This window comes from Lipophrys pholis (genome assembly GCF_963383615.2).
Source record: "Lipophrys pholis genome assembly, chromosome: 9".
Lineage (NCBI taxonomy): Eukaryota > Metazoa > Chordata > Actinopteri > Blenniiformes > Blenniidae > Lipophrys > Lipophrys pholis.
In genome coordinates this window covers 9,437,418-9,449,819 of record NC_137639.1, presented here as the reverse complement: position 1 = coordinate 9,449,819, position 12,402 = coordinate 9,437,418, and the positions used below count along the sequence as shown (strand labels likewise).

General features: G+C 40.8%; 1 protein-coding gene across 1 annotated transcript; it reads right to left on the bottom strand.

The window, feature by feature from the left end:
* Positions 1-1,434: 1,434 nt before the first annotated feature.
* On the bottom strand, positions 1,435-10,077 carry trhra (thyrotropin-releasing hormone receptor a). Its single transcript, XM_080472494.1, has 2 exons — positions 9,055-10,077; positions 1,435-2,485 (listed from the first exon to the last, which is right to left on the bottom strand). The coding sequence occupies exons 1-2, from the start codon at positions 9,859-9,861 to the stop codon at positions 2,045-2,047; spliced, it is 1,248 nt and encodes a 415-aa protein (XP_080328620.1). The 5' UTR covers positions 9,862-10,077; the 3' UTR covers positions 1,435-2,044.
* Positions 10,078-12,402: the final 2,325 nt, after the last annotated feature.

The window sequence follows — 12,402 nt, the reverse complement described above, 5'->3', positions numbered from 1 at the left end:
GCAGGTACTTAACAGCAGAGGCTAAAAGATGGTAGGTTGTTGGTTCCCCCCCTGTGCAAACATGTGCTTGAAGAAACACACACATACATATATATATATATATATATATATACATACAGTAGAACCTCTAACGAGCGAACCTGATCAGAGCGGATACCCTGTACTGGGCGGACAACGGACAGGTTTTCCTTGCAAATTTCAAGCTGAGCGACACTGAAATGGCCAAAATACTTGGGCTGGACCCGATTATTGGAATAATCAGACGTTGTTGTGGTCTCAGGAGATTAAGTTTGAGATCTGGGTTCAAGGCGCTGCGCTGCTTTCCACATTGCGTGTCCGCAGACTGTGCGCGGGCCGCAGGTGCTACACGATTGCATCCATACTACACTCTGGGCTCACTTCCATGCGCGTTCCATAACGTAACCTAACGATCCTGGATCTATCTCCACACGGTCACAAAATTTGGGCTGCGAGGCCGACCGCAGAGGGTCTGAGAGGACCCTAGTGCACAGGGCGGATGACGATTTTGATTTCACACGTCCTCTGCGCACACAAAAGTTTTACTTTCCCTTAACAACAGAGAAGATAAGGCCCGTGGGCCAGAACCGACCGGCAAGAGGCGCCAATCTGGTCTGGTTCCACAAACCCACCAAGCAAGGTGCTTATAACGTTTTTTTGGGACATTTCATTGTATTTTGCACCAAAATGTTTCATTATAATTGACTTTATGTTGAGATTGTAATTATTTTCAGTACTAACTGTTTGATCTTACAAAAAATATAGACAATTTCATTACATACACTGTGACCACAACAAAGAAAAACTTTCAAGTGTAAATTTTGAGGTTATTATAGCAATATTTTACCATTCTGGTCCACTCAAGATGAAACTGGACTGTATGTGGTCCCTGAAGTAAATTAAATCTTATTTAATAATTATTTTGTATACATCTTATATACATGTATATACATATATTGTATACATCTTTGTATTGGTTCAGTTATGTGCTTTCAAATAACCATAACATATTTGGTGTTTGGTTCGTTCAATATCAACTGGTCCTACAATTTGTCCTCGTGACCCGTCCCTCTGAAGAGAGGACACTTGGATGCCCTTGGATTTTAGGGCGTCCTTACATCAGAGGTTTTACTGTATATATATATATATATATATATATATATATATATGTACACACACACACAATTCTTCCTGACTCATGGGAAAAAACCCTGACCCTGTGTCTTCCAAATGCACCTCTGTGCTCACCAACAGCAGTTCCTAATTGTGTTTCTCTGCAGAGACTGGGGATTAAAAGCTTTTCGTTGTAAACCTGCATGGCTGAAAGTGTCACAGCAAAAATTGCGAGTCTGAAGAAATGCTTAAATTGCCAGACAGCCAAACAGTGATGTAAGACTCCTTTTTTTTTTTTTTTTTAACATCAAGAGCCTCTAAGATGTCCACTACTGAGACTTCCTGTTGCTGCGAGTTTCTTGCATTGTAGTGTTTCATTCAACAGAGTTGGATTCAGGTTAATGTGGCAGGCTGCTTCAGTCAAACCATTCATGCAACTTTAGAGTGAAAAATGACAAACTGCTGTCATGCAAGTTTATCATGGAGAGCTTTAGGTGACAGTCACACGGGACAGACGTCGCTGCTTTGTGCATTGGTGTTGGATGCATCATATTCTGCGACGTCATTGATGTTTTTCAGGCGAGAGGCACAGGCAGAGATTCTCTTTGCAGAGCTTGAGCGTCGACGCTGCACAAGCTGCGCCGGTGAACTGTGTGTTGTACGATTCGTAATTGCTCCGTTCACATCTTTTTTCCCAAAATGATAAGAAGCCTACAGTACACGGCAGCTTGTCTTGTTGCATCCTGTTTGGCTTTTGGCAAATGTTCTTGTCGAGGAGAAACATTTACAAGAGTAAACACCTTGGAGGATTGAAACAGAAAGTGCCTGCATTCTTTAATTAAAACTTCACTGAACCCAGACTGGAGCTGTCAAGATCTGGGATATCTTCCTCAGCTGGAGAACTCCACTCTAGTCAGGCTTTGACATCTCTGGCCAACAGGGAAGGCCTCTGATGTGGGATCTTCCTGGCGCTCGGCAGGATGCTGGCGGGGAGGTACTGATCGGAGGGAGCGTGTAAATCATCTATTTCTGTGGTGAAGTGGTCTGGACTTTCCCCGTTGGACGTCTCTTTGATGACGCTGTAGGTGAGCGCCACGCTGTACGACGTGGGTTTCTCCATGCGCTGGGGACCGCAGTGGCACAGCTTCTTGAAGGCGGCGCGGAACTTCTGCGACATGGCGTTGTAGATGACGGGGTTGATGGCGCTGTTGAGGTAAATGCAGAGGCGGCAGAAGAGCAAGAACCAGGTGTCCAGGTAGGCTTTGTCCAGGAAGGAGTTGACCACCACTAAGGTCCGGTAGGGCATCCAGAGTAAGGCGAAGAGGATCACCACCACAGCAAGCATCTTCGTCACCTAGTAAAGCAAGAGCCTCAGTGAGAGTGCAGCATTACCACAGACAACAAGGTTTAAACTTAAAGGCTTGAAGCACTGAGCGCCTCCGTTTAAATCTTATCTACAACCTGTGACTCACATAATAAGATAACTGTTGCAAACGGTATTAACAAGAGCTCTTTTTTTTTTTTTTGCACCAGTAACATATGACAGTGTGGAGGATCTGGAACTGATGCAATAAGAAAGCATCTGCTCATTTACATCAGTGTATTGGGAGAATAGAGTTCGTCCTTCAGCTATCTCATAACTTAAAGCTTGTTTTTTTACACTTTCAAGGGTTAGATTTCTTTTTGGGAAGACGATCGAATTGTCTGTGGCTTGTAAACACCTAAAAGAGGAGAAGCCTCACAGGCCTCGCAGGTGATTCGAACTAATAACTGGAATTTTATCACAATGATGTCAACTAGAGGGTTTGAAGAACTCGGGACTAACCATTTCCTGCTACTGCGTCTTAAAGGCATTCAGCTTGTGAAAGAAGAGGTGACGCAGTAACAAAACAAAATGCATACTTGTCATTGATTTGTCTAAGAATTAAAAAAGAAATAAAAAATAGGAGCTATCAATATAGTAGGAGTATTCAAAGTAAGAAGGTACGGTCATAGTGAGCAGATGCAGTTACAGATTACAGCTGAACGATGCCAAAACTGCTAGACAATTCTTTGTTTTATATAACAGCACAGATTGGTTCCACTATAAACCGACACATTAGTGGCTATAGTGTTTGTGTTTTTCTTTAGGATGCTGCTGCTCGAGGGAATTCATGATGTTATAGTGTGACTTTGGAGTGCACCAGGAGCCGTACGTGTCAAATTGGATCAAAGGAATAAAACCTCAGCGGCTGTGGCGGGTACACATCCAATGATCACACACTCAAACAAAAGAGATTATAAGATTGTATTTGTCGGTTTTTTGGTCAATTAAAAAGAGTGAAACCCGCAGCGCACTGTATTTAGAATTGTGTACAGGTCTCAGGATTATCCCAAAAGAAAAATGCACTGCTGAATCAGGAATCAAAAAGTCATACCGCCTTTTTGAGGATCGTAAGCCTTCACTGACATTTTCTGACTACGGATTTTACCATCGGAAACCATCTTTGATCTCCACAGTGGGATGTATTCACAATCACCAGCGTGCATGATTCAGATCGTATCATATCAGCAAGTACAGAGGATTACAATTACACTTGGTTTTTGGCTTGTAAAAGACTCAGGTTAACGTCATTATCATGTCTATTATGGCTCTAAAGATGACATATTTTCAAGCTTATTGTTTATTTCTACAGCAACATTCACTGATGTGATTTTTCTCCGATTTCAACCATATTTTGTAAACATTTGCACTTTGATAGGTCAGTATTATAAAGATTCTCTCCTATGTACGTAAGTCATTGCTTCTTTTTAAAAACATCCTCGGGGAGAATACTGGGGTAGCGAATCTGAGCTATTAGATACTACAATACCTCACCATACCATCTTGTGGTACAAACTGGCTATACAAGGCTGGAGTTTATTAGCTTGCATGCTACGTCAGTAGATGTCACGTCAGCCTTTTATCTTTAACAGTTTTGGATATATTTTGTAAACTTAGTCACTATTCTCACATAGGTTTTGTAAGCTGATTGTTGCTGCATTTCACTTGACTGCCACAGTTTAATTCCAGTAAAATTAAAGATTACTGTGGGTAAAAAGGTTCATTTTGAATGTTGTTGAATGCAGACTATAAAAACTGATGTGTCATGGTTTTTTTTCATTTAAATATATTTTAAATGTGCCAGTTAAGCTCAAACTGAACTTATTCCAGGTAAAACTGTTTACCTGGAAAATGTGCTTCAAAAAGAGATCTTGTGATGACAGCATCAAACTCTCTAGTCGATATTTTAGCTCTTTTGAAGCAGATTTAAAAGAGCCGCAAGCAAATCAAGACGTGGGCTGACCTTTTTAGTTAGAGCTTGAATGCCTTTGTGCTCACTTATTTTGGGAAAAATGCCTCAGTGTGGAGTCACACAGAACACTAGAACTATCTGCACATATGTGGTTCGGCAAATGGTAGTCAGTATTGTCCTTGTTTATCTTAAAGAATAGGGTATATATGTAGGATTGGCATATTTATTTACATATAATATATGTAAGTGTTGTATCAGTCTTTATAAATTGGATTGTTATAGTATGGAGGTGGGCTGTATGTTGAGCTGGATGTTAATATCTTAAAACCCAAAAGACGTTTGGATATGTAAGCAAAAAAAAAAAACAAGCATCAAACATTTGGTCATGACAGTTTACATGTTCTCAGCTCTTATGTTTGCCACCAACACTGGCATGAAAAAGATTAAATAAGAATCAGCCAACTGCAGTTCTCCAAAAGGAGACATCACACAATCGGATACTGCTGATTGATTTCAAATCTTAGCGAAGCCTGATTTTTAACAGGTTGAAATCTAGACGTGAGACTTGTACCTAAGTGAACTATATCCATATTTATGTTGTGTTGTCTCGGCTGCATCGAGGCGAGTCTAATTGAATTTGATAAGGGCCCTGTGAGTGAAATGCTTAATTCTGGATCGTCGTTTCTCCCTGACCTTTAGTTAACTCGCTGAGGTTTCAAGATGGAAGGGACGAACTGTTGCTTGTGTTCACAATGAGCCGTTAATGCCGACCACAGAAACCACATGCGACGGCGTGTTTGCAGGAGCTCGTTCGAAAACAAGCCTTATGGAGAAAAAGAGCAGAGCTTGTTTGAGTTGGAGTTAACTGATTTGACTATTCAACAGAGCATAGAGCGCCCTCAGGGGAGCACCCACACCCTCCCGTTCCAGGAAGGCTTATTCCCCCTAATCTGATCAGCAAAGGTCTCCCTGTGCCTTCTTACCTGGGTGTGTGACATGGTGTGGCTTTGTCTGTGTATTTTTTTCCGGCGGATGGTGTAACTGTGTGAGGTAACCACACATATGATCGAGAACTGTGTTTCATTGTTACGAAATAGTGAGTGAGGTTAAAAATAAATGCCATTATGGGATTCTATGCAGAGCAGATCTGTCGCTTTTACGCTAAAAGCTCCTACTTTTGTAGGATTATGAGAGTGAGGGTGTGCCGAAGCATTCTAATGTTATGTCAAATCAGAGATTGGCGGAGGGGCCCACGAGATTCTTTTAGAGGCAATCTTGGAGCGACTCAAGGAAAAAAAAAAAAAAAAAAGGTTATAAACCACTGCTGTGAGCAATAAAGAAATCGCTTAGCAGCATGAACACAGATTAAAGGACAATAACTCCATGACTTATCCCTTTTGTCAGTAATTTGTAGTAAACTAAACTATACATTTCTGTTTATCTTGATTTAAAGAGTTGTCACCTTTCTTTTGCCTGAAATAGCAATCTCTCGCAGACTCATGACAGTGACTGTGACAGAGGATGCTATCAACAATTCAGTGGACAGAATATAAAAAAACTCATTATTTTACCCATTTCACTCAGAAATATACAATACCAGGCCGCACGTGTTCAAACTAATTAAATTTTTCCAAAGTTGAGCATGTGTGGGACACTCTCTGAAGAGTCTGCCTCCAAATATGACAAAACCCAGTCTGGATTTAGTAAATGCTTTGGAGAAAACTATTTGGAAAGGTTCCATGTTACTGTTTAATTAAGTTTTACAACCACTGACTAATTTTATAAATGGAATTCAACTCTGTTGGCTTTAATGTTACATATATCACCTTATCGAAGGCCTGCCAGAGGTTCCATTTATGAATGGCCTGACAAAGTGTGAAAATTACAGACGCCATCATTTTTGTAATTGTTGTTGTGAATGTAATCACACTATTTAAAGTGTTCAAGTATTTCAAGTTTCATTGCGTTTTGGGTGACCATTTACACGATAGCGGTGCTCAGAGTCACCGAAAAAGCAACTTTTTGAAAGCGGCTCCCAAGTTGGAACTTTGTGAAAATGCTCCGACTCCCTGTAAACAGTCGAAAACACAACTTCTATGAAACGCTCAGAGTCCCTCCCTGGGTAAACAGGGCGAAACAAAACCTTTCTGAAGCATTGCTACTGCACTTGTGCACCACGGCCGTAATAAATAGTTCCTCTGCGCATGCGCAAAGAGACGGACAAAAACAACAATGGCGGTCTCCAGAGTGTCATGACTCCCAGTCCACATTCTCGTGGGACTTGGTAGTTTTTAGAGTTGACAATCAGTAATCACAATCCAATTTCGTCATCTGTCCTTTTGGATGTCTGTTCACTCGCTATTGTTAATATTTATACTGTAGCATATTGTTCTCTGCCCGCATGTGTGTGTGTGGTTTCATTACAAAAGCATACACCAGCATCCACTAGTGGCCCAACATGAAAACAACATTGTTTTCAGGGTTTCTGTGTAAAAATACATAATTTTATAAGTTGTTGGTGTGTAAACGTGAAACTTTTCTGATGCAAAAACGATGCATTTTCCCTTAAAATGTCGCGTAAACAAAGACCTGAACTCAGAGATTTGTGGTGCAAATGTAAAACCTTGTTGTGGCAGAGAGGAATTCACATTTTTCAGTAGATCTGGGTAACACAAAACTGAAAGTCAAGTTATTTGTTGTATTTTTGGATACTACAAAATTGAAAGAGAAAATTTCTGTTGTGAATGGAAAACATTTCACTGTATTTTGGACCAAAGGAAAATGGCTTAACACTACAAAACGAAACATAATTTGCACACCGCACTGCAACAAATTGAAATATTATTATAATTTCATTATTTTAATCGTACAGCTCACTCAACATCAAATTCCCAATTTTAAAATGAGTTTGACACTCTTCCTCAGGGGTTGAGTACAGGAGTGTCCAACATAAGGCCTGCAGGACAAAACCGGCCCACAACAGGCTTTTCTGACCCAGGAATCTACCAAGCATATAGTAACATATTCAAAGAAAACACTGATTTCTTTGAACAAATGTCCTAAGAAAAACAGACACAACGCTATACAATACTGAGACCTGATTTCGGTGATGCTGCCATGAAATCTGGCCACTTCAAAGTATTCGCCTCGAAGCCATGCTACCAGATGCGTTTGCAAAAACAGGCATAATGCAACAACTTCAGGAGCCGCTTTTTTTTTTTTTTTTTTTTTTTTTTTTTTACATTTCACTATATTTTGCTCCAGACGGTTTGATTAAAATTGGCTTCTTGTTTTCATTTGGTATACTCTGCATCACAACATAGAAAAGCTTGAAAGTTTAGATTTCAAGGTAATTATGACACCATATCCCTGGTCTGGTCCATTCAAGATGATACTGAGCTGAACCAAAATGTGTTTGACACCCCTGGGTTAGAACGTCTGTATTTCAAAATTCTCCTAAGTGGCTCTCTCTAGAAGAGAATTATCTCTAGAAGTGAAGCTTGATTCTTTTGGTCTCCGAGTTGTAAAGCTGTTACTTTCAAAGCCCCCCCCCCCCAGGTGGAAATAAAAGAAAACAGAAAAGAAAGGTAAACCCTTGCGATCAAGGGGTTAATGTTCTGATCTAGCTCTTGGTCCTGGACTCAAGTGGGAACTGGGAAAAACCTGTTTTTTTTTTCACCTTCATGCTTCATGTGTCTATTTGGCCCCTGAAAAAGCAGAGTGCTTCTAATGTAACATGCTGTAGCATGCTCCTGGTGGTACTTTAAAAACAATACAAACTTTTCCCAAGACCAAGAATATCAACATGTCTGTACAGTTTGACATCTATAAAATTATCTTTTTAAGTCACTATTAATTTCAGGAGGTTCTAAAAGTTAACTTTATAATTATTTTACTGTGTTCACAGTAATGAAAATGGCTACTCCTGTAGTTACATTGTCAAAAATGCATGTATTTAGTTAAAATACTCACGGAAATGTTTAAAGTATAAGTGACTTTTAGAATGCATTTACCTGTATTGTCAATTACAGGTATTCGATTCAATTTACACATTTCTAGAACTACAAATCTTATAGAAACGACTCTGTGGCAAATTGTTTTGTGAAAAATAAATACAAGGCTGGAATTTTCTGTACAACTTCAAAAACTACAAAAAATGTAGTAGTAAATGAAAAGTTGTTTGCACATGAAGAGTATGGATGTGTGGTAAATTGTGGGTATGCATATTTAAAGCATTTTATAAAAAGAAAAAAAAAAAAAGTAAATGTGAGTAATTGGATAGGATTTACTTAATCCTCTGTTTAGATGTGGCGTAAACCAACAAAGTACATTGAATGGTCCCCCTGTGTGTTTGGGTTTAGAAGTAACAGGACTATATTTAATATGCGTAATGATTGATTTACAAAACTCAGTTTTTCCCCCCTGAGTAAGTGCTGTCCAAAGCATTTCTCTCTTGATTTGATAAAAACGTGAAAGACAAGCAAACTGATAGAGATTACTAAAAATGTTCTCCTGCTGATTATGGGAAATGTTGACTTTGACTGTACTTTTGACCTGTGGCGCAGCTGGATCTAACGCGCGCTCTTCACACACCGTTAATGGCACGGATGATAAATAAACAGACCGAGGGGAAGGGGCGAGGACGCACCTGTCTGCGGGAGGCAGCCGTGGTGCTGCTGGAGGACCTGGATCCGATCATCCTCCCACCCTGACCGGTCTCCTTCTTCCACTTCTTGGTGCTGTCTTGGGGATCGGAGGGCAGCGGGTTGAGGAAGAGTATCCTGGCGATCAGCCCGTACAGGACGGTGGCCAGCATGAGCGGCAGCACGTAGAACACGGTGAAGTCCGTGAAGTAGATGGGCAGGTAGTGGCTCCTGGACACCTTGTAAGCGCAGCTGAGCAGCACCACGTTGTCGTACACCAACTTCTTGGTGTCGGACAGAAAGAGCCACATAACGCAGTAGACGGATGTGAGCGCCCACACCAGCATGATGATCTTCTTGGCTCTGGATAAAGTGCACAGGAATTGCGCCTTGATGGGGTGGCAAATGGCGATGTAGCGCTCCACCGTGAAGGCGGTGATGGAGCAGGAGGACGCGTTTATCCCGAGGTACTGAAAGTACGTGATCCCCAGGCAGCCCGCGTAGCCGTACACCCACTGTCCGTGCAGCGCGTCGGTGATGTTGGGCAGCCCGGCGGCGGTCAGTACCATCAGGTCGGCGGCCGCGAGGCTCACCAGGTAGCAGTTTGTGGGAGTCCGCATGTGTTTGGTGGTCAAGACCACCAGGATGACCATAACGTTGCCCACGATCCCCACCCCGCATATAAGGGACACCAAGAAAATGCTGACCACCTTGTACTCAACTGTGTAGTCGGTCCAGACGTCCAGGGTCTGGTTTCCGTGCGCCGACGTGTCATTCTCCAGAGTCAAGTTATCCATGGTGAGGTTTTCCATGGCAGGAGGTGGCTTTCAAGGCAAGTACACCAAAATCACTAAACCATTGCCGCAATGTTCGGGTCAAGAAAGTCCCCCACTATAAATCCTCCAAAAACTTCATGTAATCCAAAGTGACTCTCCGTGAAATCCAAGCCATGGAATAAAAGTCCAATGTGTTGGAGTTGGCAGAGAGGGGATCTGAGGTGTTGCATGCAGCCCTGCTCCTGTCTCACTGCTCACAGACACACACAGTCATGACTGAGAGGCTCCCGCAGAGCCTCCTACTCCTCAGAGCCTCCTGCGCACGCTGAAGTAACAGCCTGACGCACCGCTCCCTTTTTTCGTCTCACTCCCATATTACCGCACACGATTAGTCGAGAATACATTGTTAAAATCAAAAATAAAAGTACCTGTGTATTTTTGTGTTTAAAACACAAGTTTTACGAATGAAAATATTGGCATTGCAGGCTGTAACAATCAACAGACATTCCGTGCGTAAAGGCGCAAAAGGATCAAATCCCAGGCATTTTCATACTTTCACATGGAAAGGAAATTCGTTTCTCAGTGTTCAAAGGAATTAATAATAAAAATGTAGGAACATCAATTAAAATAGTGCCGCAATATAGACAACCAAAGTGCGGAAGATAGTGAGGCAGTTTGATAGCAATGCAGCATTAGGGCTTAAGAATATTGTTCATGAGTCTCACAGTCACAGCTTCTGCTGGGACCCTGTTGTTTTGGCCCTAATATGTATAATACACACCCAAACAGACCGTTTTATAGCTATACATGTCAAGAAATAAAAAAAAACAACAACAAAAAAAACATTTTGGACATGATCTACAAGTAACAAATGTAAAAAACAAATCAACATAAACATTTGGTATTCTTACAGTCACATACACTCTGAATTAAAGGGCATCGAAAGCGATCTCACAATTTGATGTAAAAAAAAAAAAATGTTTCTGCAGCTGCAAAGATCTATTGATTTAATTTCAAATTGAAAGCCTCTAACATGAACTGGTCAACAATTGGCATGTACAGATCTGCATTGACACCAAAATCATTTTATTGTAATTCAACTGAAGTTTACTTCTTTTAGAGTCAAGTCATTATTCACTCTCATGCTTGAAAGGTGACAACTCGGCTTTATCTGGATTACATAACATCTTATTTAATGATGATTGTTCAAAAATAATAATGGCTTGAATTTATATAGCACTTTTTTCGAGGTGACTCAACGCGCACACAGAAACCATTATTCATTCACACCAGTCACACCGCTGGTGGTAAGCTATGCTGTAGCCACAGCTGACCTGGGGCATGCTGACAGAGGTGTGGCTGACATTCTGCGCCTCCGGCCCCTCCGACCACCACCAACATTCAATACCCATTCAAACCAGGCAATGTGGATAAAGTGCCTTGCCCAAGGACACATCAAAACTTGGATAGAGCGGAATTCGAACTGCCAACCTTTCTGTTGTTGGATGACCCACTGTACCACTGAGCCACAGTCGCCCAAGTCTGCTGGTGTAGCAGCATTAACACAATGATGTATACTGTTATCCTTCCCTGGAGCAAAAACAATTAAGCAGAAGTACACAGATGTAGACTGGAGGGGGACAAACACTGTACATCCCCCCACTGCAAAGCCAATTACACCCAGTAGATCAGCTTCTTCTTCTGGCATTCACCCCTTATAGGTTGCCAGAGCAGATCTTCTTGTTCCAATATCCCCTGTCTCCTGTCGCCTCCCTCCTACCGTCAGTCGCTTATATGTCCTTCCTCACTGCATCGATGAACCTTCTCACTTGTCTGTCTTTGTTCAAAGACAGAGTGGGGGGTTATAACTTTAGAGGGAAACTAAACTTAAAACGCAATTATGCTCGGACTAATTTAAAAATAATGTGTATTTCCATTTGTGGGGTGGTTTTGTGGAATGGCCTTGACGACACGATTAAACAAAGTATGAATATAACACAATTTTAAAAAAATTGTACGAAAGATATATCTTTGATAAATACAGAAATGAAGAAGGAGAATGAAAATCTCGCAGATGTTAATGGTGCTTGTTCATTTTGTTCTTTTTGTGTTTTTTTTATTATTATGTTTTCATAAATCGCTCTATTGGAGTAGTTTTTTGTTTTTTGTTTTTCTTTTGTATTTCCTGTTTATTTACTTTCTTGGATTTTGTAATTGTCAATGGGTGAAGAATGGGGGTGGGACTTGATAAGCCTAGGCTTCTTCCTATCCCTTTTCGAATGAGTCAAAGTGTATTATATCGAAATGGGCTTTTTAATTTATTTTTGAATTGTTTTTTTCTTTTCTTTCTTTTCCATTTGTTTCATCTAATTTTAAATTGTTCATTTGTTCGAAATAAATCAATAAATCAAATCAAATCAAATCTTCCTCCTCTTGCCAGCATCCTTTTCACTCCAGCTGTTTCTCAGATATACAAACCATTTCAAGTCCCTCAAATATTTTGGCTAAATACATTTCTCACTTTTGCTGTATTTCATGGTATTCTTATGTTCTGTTTTTATTGCACCCATTTTATGT

What these genes read in the sequence shown, in the direction of transcription:
- trhra (XM_080472494.1), bottom strand. Translation starts at nt 9,861, where the DNA reads ATGGAAAACCTCACCATGGATAACTTGACTCTGGAGAATGACACGTCG. An exon ending in CGGCTGCCTCCCGCAGACAG is followed by an intron (nt 2,486 to 9,054) that starts GTGCGTCCTCGC and finishes TTGCTTTACTAG; the next exon opens with GTGACGAAGATGCTTGCTGT.